The sequence below is a fragment of the Dioscorea cayenensis genome, chromosome 16 (genome assembly GCF_009730915.1).
Source record: "Dioscorea cayenensis subsp. rotundata cultivar TDr96_F1 chromosome 16, TDr96_F1_v2_PseudoChromosome.rev07_lg8_w22 25.fasta, whole genome shotgun sequence".
Taxonomy (NCBI): domain Eukaryota; kingdom Viridiplantae; phylum Streptophyta; class Magnoliopsida; order Dioscoreales; family Dioscoreaceae; genus Dioscorea; species Dioscorea cayenensis.
This window is the reverse complement of record NC_052486.1, coordinates 18,675,496-18,694,074: the sequence shown is the minus strand read 5'-3', so window position 1 is coordinate 18,694,074 and position 18,579 is coordinate 18,675,496. Positions and strand designations below refer to the sequence as shown.

Sequence of the window (18,579 nt, the reverse complement as noted above, 5' to 3'; positions counted from 1 at the left end):
ACCATCGCTTCATCTTCAATGACTGGAGAACATCGAAAGCCCCCCCTCTCTCTCTCTCGTGCATTCAAAGCTTGGATTTTTTGAAGGAGGAGGAGAAAAGGAGTATCGGCGGTTGGCCAGATAGCTTCATTGCTCTGAGATTCTCTCTGTTAGATTTTCTCTTTTGATTTCACAAATATTAGGATTTTTTGTTTAAAAAATATTTTTTTAACCTTCATTTGGTCAATGGAGATATGCTTGCTAATTCCCCTTTTGGAACCCTAATTTCCTTCAAGATAGGAGAGGGTGTTGCCGGGGAGAGGATGCAAACCCTCGCCTTCTCCACCTTGACCTCAAGCACAACCATCTCACCGCTGAGATTCCTCCTATTCCTTATTCTCTCTGTTATTTGGTGCTCTCTTCTAATAATCACAGCGTCACTGTCCTTGATGACTTCATTGGAGCAGAGTTTGGAAAACTTGATATTTTGGTTAGTTAATTGGTTAGGAGAAACCAGATCTATCATTTCAATGAGACCCAGCATATGCTCCTGATGAGATTAAAAATGTGGAAAATAAGGGAAAATGATTGGAGATTCAGAGAGGGGTTAGGAGGAAGACCTTCGCGGTGTGGTGGAACTTCAAGAATCAAGCCATGGAGAAGTTCGATCGGAGAGACAACCATTTGGTTGAACACTTTATGGGTGTAGGTGAATAATGCTGGTGTTTCTGGTGTTATTATGGATGTGCAGGGATTGAAAGATCTGAATGTTGATCAACAATCTTGGGCAAGCTAATCTTCATCAAATTATTCTATTTTCTTTTTTTTAAATTCCTTTTTATGAGATTTTGTTTCATTTGGAGTTGAATTTCTGGATGAAATTTTGATGTTTTGATGAAATTTTGGCATTTAGTTAGTGATGTAACTTTGTTAATAATTATTATGTGTTTACTTAGTTTGGTAAAGTGATGGAAATTGACTCTCTTTTTTTATATAGCAAAGGTTGTTTTTTTTTCAGGGAAGTGAGGCCGGAGGAGAGAACACTGCAGCAGTTCCCAGAATGGAGATTTAAAGCCACAAGGTAACTATGTTTTAATGAAAAAAATGTACTGAAAGTTATAAAATTAAGAAAGCAAAGAAAAACAATATTGAAGTGGAGAGAAGAGAAACAACCAACTTCTTATTCACTTCCTTCTTTATCACATGTATATCATATCTATGTCATATACAAAATTACAAAGCATCTATTTATAGGCTAAGAGAAATATGAAAAGTCACATCAATTAAACTTCCTCATAAATACCGGGAAGATGGAGAGACATGAGAAGATGAAAAGTCAAAAGAGTTTTAGGAGTTTAGAAGATGAAGAGGTTTAGGAGTTTGGGGAAATGAAGAGATATACATTAATAGGCATCCACTTTAATTAATATTTCATAACACTGAACAATTAATATGATTTATTTATTAGTGTTGTTCTAAACCATCACAACCATCACAACCACCACCACCAATAGTATATTATACAAAATTTGGTAGCTTTGTTATTATGTCTTTAATATAAAAATGGATGATAGAATTATTAGTTAAATACCAAATCAAAGCATATAGTTATTATGATGAAACTAATGTTGTAGTATATTATTGGTTTTTTTTTTATCTCTATTTATGTTTATCTTTTTTTTGCTTATCTTTTTTACTTTTTTTTAGATTAGATAGTTTTTTTTTTGTTGTTTAGCAAGTTGTTTCTAGAACATTTCAATATTTGTGCTTTTAAAAAACCTACATTTATCTCTAAGATGATTTTGATTAAATTTAATAGTAAATTAATCTATATATGTAATTAACGTATACTATTTTATGGGAACATGTGCGACATAGATTAGGTTTTTTTATCTCTATTTATGTTTATCTTTTTTTTTTTATATATATTATTCTTTTATTTTTTTTAGATTAGATAGGGTTTTTGTTGCTTAGCAAGTTGTATTTAGAATATTTGATATTTGTGCTTTAAAAAACCCTAAATTTATCTCTAGAATGCTTTTGATTAAATTTAATAGTAAATTAATCTCTATTTGTAATTAACGTATATTATTTTATGAGAACATGTGTGACATAGATTAGTTTTTTTGTTTTGTTTTTCAGCAAGTTTGTTGGGGAATATTTTGCTGTTTGTGTCAAGGAAAAAAAATTAATTTGTGGCCAACTCACAAAGAAAAACATTAAAGATGAAAGGGATAAAGTGATGTACACCTAACTTTATTTATGATATTCTATTCATTTCAAGTTAATATTTTTTTAAAAAAAAACAAACAAAAGCATGCTTTCCTATGCCTATATATTAATTATTTTCTCTTATGCTTTTATGATCAGGTGTTGGTGTTGACGTTGATGGCCTACCACTAGGCAAACAACTTCAAGAATGGAAGGAACCCTCTTGGTGGCAGGAGAATGAAGAATCGACTAGACCTCCTTGATGAGCGATTGGAACGACTTGAAGGTGTCGTTGGACAATTGAAGTACTTGGTCGATGTATTCTGGATGAGAAAAAAATGCAAAGACTGTACCAATTGTGGTGGCAAGCTCGGCCCCATCCATGAGGTGATGGACTCACGATCTTCATGATCACCAGGGGCGTCGGAGGTGCAAAGGTCTGGACACAGGCCAAGAGAAAGGAAGATGTTGAGAGCCAAAGTGAGGAGGACTGAGATGTAGAAGCGTCATTGCCACGAACTTGATGGTGGAGGGCTCGAGGTGTGAAGGACACTCGGGTAAAGTCTATCCAGTCGGTGGAAAGGTTCAATTCCTTGGATTGCTACTTTATGGTTTGTAGGTAATTTTGGGGTTTTCAGGGAATTGAATGCAAAAAGAAGCAAAGGTAGAAATAAAATTTAGAATCTTCATTATGGTGGTTATTAATTAATTTTTCGTTATGCTTTGATGGGATGGGGGGATGGTGGAGTCGTGGATCCATGCTCGTGGTTTGGGATTGGCTGCTCCAATGGTAGACTCATGGCTCTGTGAGTCATCCTTTGATATATATTTCTAATATGTTTTTTCTTTGTACTATAATTGTTAGGAAGTTTGGGATGTAGTGATTGAAGGAATCGTGGAGAAATGTTTAGAATGGATGCATGAATTGTGGCTGTAGATTTAATTGAAGTATGGAGAATTCATGATCAATGATTTCATTATTGATGTTCAATCTAAGATTGTTCTATTTGCTACCTCGTTGTTCTGTGGAACTACAGTGGATTGTTCAAAAGATGCTCATGAAATTCATTAGTTTGGAATTATGAATGATGGCCAATGAATTGTTTTTGTTTTTTTAATGAAATGGATTAATCTCGAAAAACATTTTGGGTTTGTTTGTTTGCTAAATTGTGTTTTCTTTAGGTTTTATTATTTATCTGGGTTATGAACCTAACAGGTGGGGAAAAGGGGGTCTTGTATTAATTAATTTAATTATTTTTGTATCTTTTGAAAATTTGTAATGTATAAATGAATGTTAGAAAATACTTATGCATGCATTTCTATATATATCTGACATCGGAGCATTATGCAATGAATGTTGAATGGCATTTACATAATATTAATCTTACTTAATAGTCGCTCAAACCCTCTCCACATGCCATTTATATCACCTTGATTGGTTTGTGCTTTTCCCTTCATATCCCTACAATTGTGAGTAATTAATAGCTCCTCAAGCCCTTTCCAAATGACATTCATAACACCTCCACAAGGCCCCATTTTGTTCTCATTTAATTGGCCTCATATATCTACACGAATCATAATATTAAAATGATTTCCCCAATTAATTGTATTATTTTTTTATTTTATCTATCTTTTGTTACTCACACACATGTTTTTCTTATTATTTACATATTTAGTTTATTTTATTTTTCTTACCCATCTTACTAAGCATTGACATTTGGTTTTTTCTTCAGATCGCCACCAAGTAGCAACAGATCTTTAGGCCGATTTCCTTTAGTTGCAACGGGACGTCGGCGAGGACTTTTCCATATAAATCTGTTTGGAGAGCCTCAACCCTCCTCGATCACCTTTGACAAGTCCTCATCCATGATCCTCTTTCAATCGGAGTCCAATATGATGAGCCTGCAGAGCTCAGACCTCACGGGAGAGGGAGATAGAGATCGTGTTGGTACAGTGTTTCGATGCCGTTATCTGAGAGTGTACGTAAGGTTCTCTATCTTTGTTTTTTATTTAAGTGTAACATACTTAATTAAGCTTAGATTAGAATGGTTGAAGACATGTGTGACCATAAATTAGATATATTTTGTTGTTTAACAAGTTGATTTCAGAATATTTCATTTTTTGTGCTGAAGAAAAAAAATTTGATAGAGGTTTAGCAGTAATGTCAAGTGATAGATAGTTCAAGAAACAATTAGTATGTTTATGTATTTCCAAAGGTGTCATTAGAAATCTATGACAGTAAAACTACATTAGATTTTTAACAATCATCTTCATTATTTTTTATTACTGTTAAGTGTAGATATCATTTATATATATAATAAATGAATTAATATATACATGTATATATATATATATATATATAAAGTGTGAAACAAATGAAAGATTTGGCTTAATGATTAACATGATGGTGCAATTCTTTGTTTGTATCATTGTGTATTGATTGAGTGTTCTAGATCTTTATGTTCCTCAATATTTGTTTCATTTTCATGAGATTTGTTTTTGTATTTTTTTTTCTTGGTATTGTTTCTGAAAGCAACCTCCATCTGTCAGTTCAATTTTCTTTTTGATGTAATATTATTTGTTGACATATCATCAAATAGCCCAATTGGATAAGAACTTGGCCTTGAGTACAGATATAATAATTTATATATAATAAAAGAGTAGTAATAAAAGAAAAAAGCTGGAGTGTCTAGGAGACATGTGTGACCCAAGATTAGATTTTTTTGTTTCTTTGCAAGATGATTGTAGAATATTTGGTTATTTGTGCGGGGAAAAAATTAACTTTGTGTCCTTATCCTATTCATCAATAGTTAATGTCACATACAAATGCATGCTTTCCATGGGTTTATATTAAGCTTACTTTGTTATGGTTTGATGAGCAAATTCAGTATTCAAGGTTTCTGTTCTTATTTTACAAAATTAAGAACAACCATCTAATGACATATCATATAAACATATAATTATACAAATGCATGCTCCATGTGTTTACATTATCATTAATAACATCCAATTAATGACAAAAAAACCCTAATTTTATAAACATTTAATAATATATTTATTTATTTATATATTACAAAATTTACAAATCTAAACCAAATTAGCTCTCTTTTAAGAATACCCATATATTTATTTTTATATTACAAAATCTACAAATCTAAACCAAATCATATCTGCTCTTTTTTTAAGAAGACCTGACAAAAACATCATTGATATCTCTAACAAAATATGCAAGAATATTATATGAAAAATGACATTTAAATAACCATATCAATAATAATAATAATAATAATAATAATAATAATAATAATAATAATAACCAAACCAACCATCTCTTTATATATATGCATTTGTGCACCATTTATGGATATCCCAACAAGAAAAAACCACCTAATAGAACTAGAGTTATTTTCCCATACAATACTCCATCATCACTCTCGTAGATCTAACGTGGTATATGATCCCCCAATGTTTGCAAATTTTAATTTATTTAAGATCTCCTTTTACTAATCCTTCCTTATCATTAGTGTTTCAGTGTCAAACAATTATTTTTTTGGCAATGAAAATGCATATCATTCTTGTAGTTTTAAATTATCCTTCCTCTCTGTTATGTTTATTTCTCCCACTTAATTTATGATATATATTTACTTCAATTTGTAGTGTTAATAAGGTAAAAGAAAAAGAAGGGAATGAGTATATCCAAATTCAAGACAATTTGTGTTTTCAAGTGGTAGTAGCCTAGGGAACAAACAAATTTACCAGAATGTTACCATTAATCTTGCCAAAGAATTGGTTTGGCTTCTTTCTTTTAGTTTATTTTCATTTCTCTTTTCATTGCTCAATCTTTCTTTCTAACTTTGTTCTCTATTGTTGTTCTGAAAAATAAATTAATGAATCAAAATGTTTGAAATAACTTAGCAAATGTTGATCATTCAGGTGTTAAGAAACATTGATTTGGTATATGGAGGAGGTAATATTGGATTAATGGGCTTCATTTCTGAAATTTTCTTTGATGGTGGAAGGCATGTTCTTGGGTATGGTTTACTATGTTTTTTTGAAAAAGAAATATTATGTAGAGTCCACTCATTTAATAAAAAACTTATGTTATCAACCAAATCTTTTATCCATCTACTCAGTGTAATTCTCAAGACTTTAATGGGTAAAGAAGTATGAAAATATTTCATTTCATCATTACAAACTCTTAAGAAACAAAAACTCAAGCCACAAATATCAATGGTAATTCTTTTATACAATATTTTTTTTAAAATTTATTTTTTAGTTTTTATTATCATATTACTAGTGTTACTATAGGAGAAGTAAAACTAGTTGCAAATATGCACCAAAGGAAAATAGAGATTGGGCAGACATGCAGATGCTTTTATTGTTATACATGGTTAGTGTATGACACACATTTTCTATCACTCAATATTGCACATGAACCAACCTCCTTTCCTCATTTGCTCCACTTAAAATGCACAAAAAATAACTTCTTATCACTATTTATTATATGCCCCCACATACTTGTTTGAATTTTAATTATTATGTAGGAGGTTATGGCACTCTTGAGAAACTTTTCAAAATGATTACTTGGGTACAATTAGGCATACATAACAAACCAGTAATTTGATTCCGATTGCACACATACACAACTAAAATTATAATAAAAACATGACTAATGTATTCTTTGTTTCCAGTCGGATTGTTGAACAATGATGGCTACTATAACTCATTACTTTCTTTCATTGACCACGCTGTAGAGGAAGGTTTTATCAAGCCAAGTGCACAACATATCATTGTCTCTGCTTCAAATACAAAGGAACTAATTGACAAACTCGAAGTAATGTTTATAAATTTTTTAATAATATTTACTAAAGGTTAAACCATTTACAATTTTTGTTGATTATTTAAAATTCTACTACAATTACAGGAATACTATCCATGTCATGAAGAAGTTGCACTAAAACTAGATTGGAACTCCGAGCAGCTTGAACACTCCCAGATCAATAAAATTTCTATTTAGATATAATGATACTAAGAACAACATTATAGACAACTTTTGCCCTCTTAAAACTTCAACCTATGTTTGTAACTTCCTGTCATGAGAAATGTTAACTTGCATATTAAATTCTCAAAAGAAAGAAACAAATAATGCATTAATGTAATACAAAATACAATGAAAAACAAAAACCTTTGATAAGTGCTTGTGTATAAGTATTAAGAAGTATACTTTTCTTACATTGAGCATCACTTTTATAAGATTTTATGGCTCATTTGTGTGTATTTGTGTTTTTTTTGTACATTTAGAGTTGTGGAGACAAGTTTGGAAGAAAGAAAGCAAAAATAGATCATGGACGCAATTGTTGAGGAAACTCTTGGACGGAACAAGGATTAAGGCATAAGTTGTGCTCATAGACATGTGGGTGTGTGCCAACCTCCAAAATGTTCAAGTAAATATGAAAGGTGGAGGGGCACAAAAGCAGTCACACTCATATGTTCCGAGTTATGCGGCATTGTCAAGAGATTCGTCAATGTGGTTGAAAACAAGACGCGAAGTGATCTACCACATGCTTGTGTGCCCAACTTGGCGGCCTCGATGAAGAAAATGAATTAAGGAGCACTATAGCGAAAGTACTGTAGCAGTTTAATGTAACAAATCACTGCATTAAAATCATTGTAGAAAAATCACTGTAGCAGTTGTTATTCACAGCGCGCAGGAAAACGAAACCTGAAAGTCCACATGGCCATGTGAAAATTCCGCACGCCCGTGTGGATGCCCAATTTCAGCCCTATAAATACCACTTTGGGAGTTTTATTTGGGGATCTTCTTCCTATCTTTTGCCTATCTTTTGGGGAGAGCGCGGCTAGGATTTGGAGAGGTTTTTATGAGATTTTGGAGCGTTCCTATGGCATTCGACATTGAGTTCCTTTGGAGGAGAGCTATTAGGGGAGCTTTCATTGGTATTTATTCGGCGAGGTGTGTCCTAAGCTTGACAAAAGAATCCTTGGAAAATACAAGGCAGCTCCTCATGACCATTAATACGGACGACAAGAGGGTTATCTATATGGATTGCTTGCACTTACTTTTGATTTTATCTTTGACTTTGTATAGCTCCATAGAGAGCTAAACCCCTAGTGGGCACTTGGACATGTAAACCTTAGGTTGATTTTGTTTCATTGACATCTATTATGTTTTCTTTAATTGATGTTTTAATTGATTTTCAATATTGTGTGCTTGTTGATTTGATTTTTCCTTAGAGTGACACTAGAGTTGAGAATCTATCTAGGTAATCCATTGAAGGGGTGAAAACTTCATTAGGATTAGACTTAGCGAGATTGAAGAAGGGTTGAGAGGGTAATTCGAGAGGTAGCGGAATGTCCCATTTCTTTTCTGACGTGATTTATCCTACCTCCACGTTCCAAGAGTTCTTTGCGATCATGATAGAGTGAAGTGGTATGAGACGAACTCCACTAGGGCTTAGTTATGGAAGCAACAGAGTGAAGTGTTGAATAATCCTTAGTGCTGGGGCCTAATCTTGATTAGGGGTTTTTCGCATGGAGCAAAGGGTTAGATCTATATTAGAGAATAGGGTTTATCACTTGAAGTCCCTAGAGCCTCAAACAGTCCCATACAATGTGAGGCGTTGAGAGTATCCCTTTCCACCGGGTATAGTGTAGAGCGCTAGTTACGGTTGACCTTAGGTTTGGGACTGTGTGTCTTTGGATTTTTATGACTCATTAAATTTCAATTAGGAGGCATAATATTAGTCTTGCATTTGAAACAATAGTCCTAGGGTGAGCATTGTCCAGCTACCCCATTTTACTATTGATTACCTCTCTTTACTCCTCTTGCTAGTTTTCTTGTCTCTTGTCTCTTTTACTTTTCTTTGCATTAATATCTTGAATCAAATCACAACTTGGTTTTCACTTTAGCTAAATAGCAATACTTGGTGTTTCCGAACAACTATTTTCTATGGGTCGACTACCCCCTTACCGGGTATTTTATTAATTCGATGACCCATGCACTTGCGGTACGCACAAGCTAGGGGTGTGTCAAGTTTTTGGCGCTGTTGCCAGGGAATAGGCATTTTGAAAGCATTTGCGCTTTGTTATTTTAGCTATTCATTACTTGTTCTATTTCACACTTTCTTTTTCTTCCATCGTTCTAATTTGTTTTCTTTCTTTGATTGTAGCTCAAGGTTATAACTCGAGGTAACCCTTTGACATTGGTTGAAGGTGATCCAAAAATTGAAAGAAATATTCATGGACGAGGAAAGGAACCTATATAAGAACAGTTAAATCAAGCTGAGATAGAAGTTGAATGGTCTGATAATATGGCTGAACATCATGAGCAGCAGAGAACACTCTCAGATTATGCAAGATCCGCAGTTCTTGGCACTCAGTCTAGTATTGTGTGGCCATCGATTATGGCTCAGAACTTTGAGCTCAAGCCAGGCTTTATTTAGATATTACAACAGTCTGCACAGTTTAATAGTTTGGCCTATGAGGATCCAAACAATGGTTGCATTCATTGCCTTAAAGCATCGATCACTACTTAGGAGGAGATGGTGGAAGCTTTCCTAGCTCGATACTTCCCTCCTGAAAAATCTGCGAAGCTCAAACAAAATATCCTTTTTTGTGCAAACAGAATTGGAGTCTCTTTTTGAGACATGGGATAGGTTTAAGGATCTCCTGCGGAAATGTCCTCAGCATGGGTTCCCTGAGTGGATGATCTATAATGGTTTGAACCCAAGCATGAAACAATTAGTTAATGCTGCAGCAGGAGGTACCTTAGGCAGTAAAACCCCATAAGAGGCTCGGCAGCTCATTGAAGAGATGGCTATGAATAGTTATCAGTGGAATACACGAGACAAGAAGAAGATAGCCGGACTTTATGATATCGATGTAGTAACATCATTAGCAGCACAGGTTGAGTCCTTGAGCAAGAAATTAGACACCCTAACTTCTCTTAGATTGGTGGCAGTGATGAGTTACACCGGATGTGAGGGAGGACATGCTTCATCTGATTGCCCGATTGTTATTGATGGTACAACTTCAGTGGAACAGGTGGATTTTATAGAAAATGAAATGAGAGGTCAAGAAAATCCGTATAGCAATACCTTCAATCTAGGGTGGAGGAGCCACCCAAACCTTTCTTGGAGTAATAAAGGGCAACAAAAGACTATGACACCACCGGGTTTCCAACAACAACAATAAGCCCGAAATGTGGAGAACAGAGTTGCAGGGTTGGAGAGCCGGATGACCGATTTGGAGAAGGCTTTGACCAAGTTCATTCAATCTTCACACACAAGATTTCAGTCGGTTGAAGCCACACTTCGCAACCACATTGCATCCTTGCATAATTTGGAGAACCAAGTGGGTCAAATTGTGAAGTCACTTTCCAAAAGACTATAAGGGAGTTTGCCTAGTAACATGGGGCCAAATCCAAGAGAACATGTGAAGGCGATCACTTTGAGAAGTGGTCATGAAGTTGAGAGTAAGCTCCCTACTGAAAAGATGATGGTCGAGTCATCCAAAGAAGTAGAGGTTGAGGAAAGAGCTAAAGAGAAAAAAGTGGCACCCCCACCTTACAATCCAAGAATTTCTTATCCCTCAAGGTTGAAAAATGACCAAAATGATGAGCAATAAAAGAAATTTCTAGGTCTATTCAAGCATTTGCACATCAACATCCCATTTGTAGAGGCGTTGTCTCAAATGCCTCGCTATGCAAAGTTTCTGAATTTTTGCTTGAATAAATTTTTACTTGGGAGGCAACCTAAATTTTTACTATTTTTTCTATGTCCTAGTTTAGTTTTTTGCTTGAATAAGAGCTTTAGTGTTTGTGTTTTGAACATAATATGCTATTGCTGTGATTTTCTCGAGGATCGTTGGTGTTTTATGGTGCTTAAATGTGATTGGCGAAGTTTTAGGTCGTTTGAGCGTAATTTCATTAGTCTCTAGTCAGATTTTCATCATATATGCAGTCTTTGTATAGTGTAGTAGTGCTTTAGACTTGATCTACAGAGTCTACAGATTTTTCTGAGTAATCCAGAGAAGACACATGGCCATGTCGAATATCCACACGGGCGTGTGTTTCCGTTCAAAGCTCAACTTCTCCATCACGAGAAGATACAGGGGTGTGTGAATGCCCCTGTGAGCGACTTTGTGATTACCACACGCTTGTGTAGAATTTCCACAGGGGTGTGTAGATCTTGCAGAGTGAAAGGTTCCATCCCGAGAAGACACAGGAGAGTGTGAATGCCCCTGTGGATGACCCTGTGAAGGGCACACGCCCGTGTGGAATTTCCACAAGCGCATGTGAATCTCTACAGAGAAAACTTTCTTTCTCGAGAGCACACAGGGGCATGTGGCTACCCCTCTGAGCCCCCTTATAAATTCCCACACGCCCGTGTGGAATTTCCACAAGGCATGTGGAACACACAGAAAATTTTTTGTGGGAAACAGAGAAGCCACAGGGGCGTGTGGGTGCCCTTGTGGGTCAGGCACACAGGCGTGGGCAATTTCCACATGGCCACGTTGATGCGTTCAGAGGCCAAAGTGGCCATCTTGAGAGCACACAGGGGCATGTGTATACCCCTGTGAGCAAATCCTGTGGGAGGCACATGGGTGTGGGAATTTTCCACACGGCCGTGTGGATGTACAGAACACCAAAGGCCACACGCGCTTCTTCATCTTTAAACCCCTCCACACTCAAAGAACACTTCTCTTTGCTTTCCCGACCTTCCCCACGTATATATAAGGGATTTGTGGGTTGTCTTCCGGTTGTTTTTGAAGTTTTCGATTTATATTTCGTCGGTAAGCCTCTTTTCCCCTTTCCTTTGTCAATCTCCTTTTCTTTTACTTGTTTTGGCCGATTTTGCTTGGATTTCATAATTAAACTACTGCTGAATAAATGTGTGATGATTATAAAAGCATTGGAGATGTATTGTGAGATTTTTGGGTATTTTCGCCGTGCGGCTGTCGCGCCCCGAAGATCCACACAGGCATGTGGAATTTCCACACGACAGTGTGGATTTCTACATAAATGGCTTTTTAGTTCCAATTGATGATTCCTTTTCCAATTTTTGTAGGAATAGCTCCCAGATTAAAGAAAGCGGCCGGCAACAGTCCTCGTGGGCCTTCGCCAAAGTAGATGGAGTTTGCCGAACATCAGGTTCGGTTTGAGCGTTTGTCGAAGCTCAGGTTTGGCCAGTCGCACTTTCCTGACTTGAGCATACTGAGAAAGATTTAGTTGGGCGATGAGATGGCAGATGAGGTCGACGAGTTACTTTCTATGGGTAGTTGGCGGCAATTACTGTCCATGCAAGAGCCGGCTATCCATATGCTTACACTGGAGGTACCGGCTTCATTCAAGTTTGACCATTTGTACAGTAACTTTCCGAGCATCGATGCTATTCAGTTCTGTGCGTGCGGCCAGTACCACAGTATGAGCGTGACATAGTTTGCTGTCCCACTTAGTTTATAAGATGAGGCCTACATTGATACTAAGAAGGACGAGCAATTAACGACTGACTATCCAGGCAATTTGACTCCTCAGTGAGCGTATAGGATGCTGTATGGCCAGGATCAGTACGAACCTATGATTTCCAAAGCTATGTGCCTTTCTCAACCTGCTTATCGATATATCCACGCCATTCTTAGCCAATCAGTGAACAGGTGTGGTGACAGTACTGGAGTTCTCAGTCGATAGGAGTTGTTGTACTTGTATTCCACGGTACAGAGCGAGCCACTCCATCTGGGACACATCATGATCAATATCTGCATCATCAAGGCCAGTACGCCAGAGTTGGAGTGATATTCTCAGACCCCTACATCACTCAACTCATCATGGGGATGGGTCTATTGGATGTGATCAGAGGGGCTGAGAAGATTATTGTTCTGTCTCCCCTCGACTTGGAGACCATGAGATTGATAGGCATGGCGAGAAGGTATAGAGATGGTGTTTATGTTATGATCATGCCTCCACCTTAAATGACCGAGGGTGAGGGCGATGACGCAGAGGGTTCTCAGCCTGCTCCTCAACCACAGCAGGAGCAGATGAATACAGAGGCACCCCTTGCAGCACAGGAGCCACCTCCAATGCGCATATTTTCTCCATCTTGAGCCCATGATCATTTTGAGAAGCTCGAGAGTGTTGTAGGGGTGTTACAGAGTGACTTGGCTGAGGTTCAGTGCTTTATTTTGGACTTGTACCACTCAGAAAGGATTTTCCTTCTGAGTTTACCTAATTGTTTTTCAGTTGTAGCGAGTTGTATTTCATTTTTGTATATTTATATACTCAATTTACTTTGTTTTTAGATTGAGCTTTACTGAACCCCTTTGTGTATACGTGTAGATGGTCTTGTGAGTCTTGGAATTGAGGAATAGTCATTGGCACGGTCGTGTGGTTTTTCATATGGCCGTGTGTGCTCCACAACCCGTTGGAACTTAACTCTCAATGAGTTAAGCTCCATCAAATGCAACACTAGGAGTTCAGAGGAGTATTGTTTCAATTGCCCATATTCACACACATGGTTTACTTGCTTTTTTCTTTATTGTGCTTGCATTCATACACATTGAGGGCAATGTACATCTTAAGTGTGTTTGTGTGGGTGTGTGTGTGTGTGTGTGTGTGGGGGTTACATTGCACATGTTTTATACTTATGCATTATTGTTGCAAAGATCACATTCTTAAGTTTAGGAGAATTTTTAACATTGAACACCATTATACTCTAGTTTGACTTGAATTTTTAGGAATTTTTGCCCAATTATCTCTTGTTGCACTACTTATTCATTAAACCTTATGGAAACTCAAGTTCAACGCTTAAGGGACTATTTTAGCATTGTTTGGTTTGAATTTCTAAAAAAAAAAGAAAAAATATGTTTTTGTTTGGTTTGTGCATCCGAGGTGGAAAGAGTTACCACTTATGAAGTATGAAGCTACTCTGATAAGTCGGATACTAGTTATGCCCTAATGAGAGAAATAGTTATCTAATAGGATATGTGAAAGCTACTACCCCGGTAGAAAGAGCTACCACCTTGAAAGTGTGAAAGTCACCTTGGCGGCCGCCTTGGAAAGGGCTAGCTTATAGGATGTGTGAAGCTACTACCTTCTCTATTTGTTTATAAATAAGCCCTTTTTAATAAGAACTTTGAGGAGTACATGTTGGGTTGACTTGAATGAGTTTACACACACTTACACAATATTAGGTTTGTTGTCCTTTTTTATTCAATTTTTTAGCTAGAGGAATGATTTCTTTTGTTCGGTGTTTTAATTTTTACTTACTTGTAGAATGCCTCTTTTGCACACTATTGGTGAACCTAAGGTCAAGCACTTTTAATTTTGCCTCTTATATGCTTTAATGTTTATTTTTGCTTGAGGACAAGCAAAACCTTAAGTATGGGGGAGTTTTATAAGTGCTTGTGTATAAGTATTACGAAGTATACTCTTCTTACATTGAGCATCACTTTTATCAAATTTTATGGCTCATTCGTGTATATTTGTGTTCTTTTGTGCATTTAGAGTTGTGGAGACAAGTTTGGAAGAAAGGAAGCAAAATTAAATCATGGACGCAATTGTTGAGGAAACTCTTGGACCGAACAAAGATCAAGGCTTAAGTTGTGCTCATAGACATGTGGGTGTGTGCCAACCTCCAAAATGTTCAAGTAAATACGAAAGGTGGAGGGGCACAAAAGCAGTCACACTCATATGTTCCGAGTTGTGCAACATTGTCAAGAGATTCGTCAATGTGGTTGAAAACAAGATGCGAAGTGATCTACCGTATGGTTGTGTGCCCAACTTAGCGGCCTCGATGAAGAAAATGAAGTCGGGAGCATTACAGCGAAAGTACTGTAGCATTTTAATGTAACAAATCATCGTAGCAAAATCACTGTAGCAGTTACTACTCACAGCGGTTGGAAATCAAAACCTAGAAATCCAAACGGTCGTGTGGAAATTCCACACACCCGTGTGGATGTCCGATTTCAGCCCTATAAATACCACTTAGAGAGTTTTATTTGGGGATCATCTTCCTATCTTTTGCCTATCTTTTGGGGAGAGCACAACTATGGTTTGGAGAGGTTTTTGCTGGGATTTTGGAGTGTTCCTATGGCATTCGACATTAAGTTCCTTTGGAGGAGAGCTATTGTTGGAGCTTTTATCGGCATTAATTCGGCAAGGTGTGCCATAGGCTTGAAAAAGGAGTCCTTGGAGAATACGAGGTAGCTCCTCAAGACCATCGACACAGACGACAAGGGGGTTATCTCTATGGATTGCTTGCACTTACTTTTGATTTTATTTTTGACTTTTGTATTGCTCCATGGAGAGCTAAACCCCTAGTAGGTGCTTGGACTTGTAAACCTTAGATTGATTTTGTTTCATTGACTTCTATTATGTTTCCTTTAATTTATGTTTTAATTGAGTTTCAATCTTGTGTGTTTTTTGATTTGATTTTTCTTTAGAGTGACAGTAGGATTGAGAATCTATCTAAGTAATCCATTGAAGGGGTGACAACTTCATTAGGATTAGACTTAGCAAGATTGAAGAGGGTTGAGAGGGTGAGTTGAGAGGTAGCGGAATGTTCCCTTTCCCTTCCGAGGTGATTTATCCTACCTCCACGTACTAAGAGTTCTTTGTGATCATGATAGAATGAAGTGCTATGAGACGAACTCCACTAGGGCTTAGTTGTGGAAGCAACAGAGTGAAGTGTTGAGTAATCCTTAGTGCTGGGGCTTAATCGTGATTAGGGGTTTTTCGCCTGGACCAAAGGGTTAGATCTATATTAGGGAATAGGGTTTATCACTTGAAGTCCCTAGAGCCTCAAGCAGTCCCACACAGTGTGAGGCATTGAGCGTATCCCTTTCAGCCAGGGCATACTGTAGAGGGCTAGTCATGGTTGACCTTAGGTTTGGGACCGTATGTCTTTGGATTTCCATGACTCATTAAACTTCAATTAGGAGGCATAATATTAGTCTTGCATTTGAAATAATAGTCCTATTGTGAGCATTGTCCGGGTACCCCATTTTACTATTGATTACCTCTCTTTACTCCTCTTGCTCGTTCTCTTGTTTCTTTTACTTTTCTTTGCATTAATATCTTGAATCAAATCACAACTTGGTTTCACTTGAGTTAAATAGCAACACTTGGTGTTTACGAACAACTATTCCCTGTGAATTCAACTACCCACTCACAGGTGTATTTTACTACTTTGACGACCCGTGCACTTGCAGTACACACACGGAAGGAGTGTGTCATCCTTAAAATACAAAAACAAAAACAAAAACCAAGATTCATATGAACAAGTCTTACAATTTAACTTTCCTAGCATATCAAAATATATAGCACACTACAAAAACCTTAAAATACTAAGTTAACTATTCTTGAGTAAGCCATGATTTTAGCCAAAAAAATTTTTGTACAACTATAATGCTTGGATATCAAGGAATAAATGCAAAATAAAATGCATAACAAACTTATTTGTTATTATTATTACGAATTTAATCTAATAGTAAATTATTATATGCATAAGTTAATATAAAATAATTATTTTTGTATCATCTCAAATAACATCTTCACTACAGTTCCTTAGCAAAAAAAAAAAAATATTGATACATTGTTCTTTTACAAGTGAAAAATACACTACAAATGAGAATTGAGACACAAGAAAAATACTTAGACGCAATGCTAAAAAAGCACAGGAAAATCTAACATTGATATAAATAATGAAAATGTTGACATTACAAGGACACAACTTACAAATTCAAACATAACTCTTCCAAAATTGCTTGAGAGTATAAACCAAGTGGGTGAATCCAAACCTAATGAATTACAAAAATAAATTATTCTTTTGTGACTTTAGAATCTTCTCTTCTCTCTAAATCCTCTTATCCTTTCTTCTTTCTCTATATTATTTTAGGTCAAAGATTCTCACAACAGAACTTTCCTACCATTAATGGGAAAAAATGTTGTAATTTATTCATGCATGAATAATTCCTTACTAAGATATTTTTTTTTAATTTTTTTTTTGTAGAAACTTATTAGAATATCTTCTAAAAAAACATTATTAACAAATGAAATATTTATTACGTTTTTAGAACCTATCAATTATCTTTATGAAAATTCAGTTAATCTAAAAAAAAAACAGAAAGATTATTAATACATAAAATAACATAAAATGGGAAAAAATTTACATATACAATTGAAAATCAAATTAGTTTGATATATTAAAGCCTGTAGCGTTAGCACAGACCTCTACACTTGTTTGGATAATTTTTATAAAATTAAATATGACATTTTTGTGTGTGTGTGTGTAAATAATTTAATAAAGAATATATGTATAAATAGTTTTTATATCATACAATTATATAATTTGTAAATATATGTAGAATCTATCTGATCACATATAATTTAAAAAAATATATACTCATGATATCCAAGTACTTTAACCTCAACATAATATAATTTACATATACAAGCTAATGATAAGAGTTTATTAAGGAAAGTCAGTCTACTCAAAAAGAAAATTTTGAAATTTAAAATTTTAAAGATATGAAATATTAAGAAAACCATTGAAATTATAGGAGAATTTGGATTATTGATAATATAGATAATGTTCACATATTTAATATGACTCCCCTATATTTTTGAGGATAAATTGTTTGTATTTTTAAATTATAATTAGATTTTGTGTTTTTATGGAATAAATGGGAGGTTTGAGTAAAAGTAAGTTTAAAGGTGGAATGTGGAGTTTTAATATATATATATATATATATATATAGACAATACATTTTCTATGGACATCCAATTATCAGCTGTTGGATCATGATCCAACGATCGACATTGATGAACAATGATTACTATTTTAAACAGTAATTACTGTAGTAACTACTGTTCATCAATGTTGCCCATTGGATCAAGGTCCAACAGCTGATAATGGAGATCCATAGATTTTTTATCTATGGACGTCCATAGAGTAATGGTCCTCATATATATATGTATATATAGTGAAATTACAACTATAAGAATTTATAAAAATCTATTGGAGCAAAGAACTATAATTATGAGATCTAGTTGGTTTTTTTTCTTATTCTTTTGTTCTTTAATATTTATATATCTTGAATCTTCTAAGTTCAATCAAAGGCCTATCCCTCAATTATCAAAATAATATACTTGCAATTAGAACGTTAAACTCATAATTGTTTAATTAATTTTAATGATAAGTGGTAAAATAACATGATTAAAAACAACATATTCTACTCATGTCATGTAGATATATAATCAAGCCTTAATGAACTAATCAAGAGCTTGTATGTTTGTTGGCCAGAATTGATAGTCTTTCGCTACTAATGCTATTAGTAGATTAAATCCTAAGAGCTTATTTAAGGTAGTTTATTAAT

At 35.3% G+C, this 18,579-nt stretch overlaps 1 protein-coding gene, 1 non-coding gene and 1 pseudogene across 2 annotated transcripts; 2 read left to right on the top strand and 1 right to left on the bottom strand.

The window, feature by feature from the left end:
• The first annotated feature begins 2,864 nt into the window (after positions 1-2,864).
• LOC120278590 lies at positions 2,865-4,369 on the top strand. Its single transcript, XM_039285335.1, has 3 exons — positions 2,865-2,996; positions 3,924-4,178; positions 4,339-4,369. The coding sequence occupies exons 1-3, from the start codon at positions 2,917-2,919 to the stop codon at positions 4,367-4,369; spliced, it is 366 nt and encodes a 121-aa protein (XP_039141269.1). The 5' UTR covers positions 2,865-2,916.
• Positions 4,370-5,876: 1,507 nt separating this feature from the next.
• Positions 5,877-7,207, top strand: LOC120278589 (annotated as a pseudogene).
• Positions 7,208-9,797: 2,590 nt separating this feature from the next.
• Positions 9,798-9,902, bottom strand: LOC120279709. The gene has a single exon (XR_005542014.1). It is a non-coding gene; the product is annotated as a small nucleolar RNA R71 (small nucleolar RNA).
• Between the last annotated feature and the right edge of the window lie 8,677 nt (positions 9,903-18,579).

Bases quoted from the DNA above. Each gene is read 5' to 3' on its own strand.
- LOC120278590 (XM_039285335.1), top strand. From the start codon at position 2,917: ATGGGATGGGGGGATGGTGGAGTCGTGGATCCATGCTCGTGGTTTGGG. The intron at 2,997-3,923 runs GTGAGTCATCCT...TTTTTTCTTCAG, and splicing joins AATGGTAGACTCATGGCTCT to ATCGCCACCAAGTAGCAACA. The intron at 4,179-4,338 runs GTTCTCTATCTT...AAAATTTGATAG, and splicing joins TATCTGAGAGTGTACGTAAG to AGGTTTAGCAGTAATGTCAA.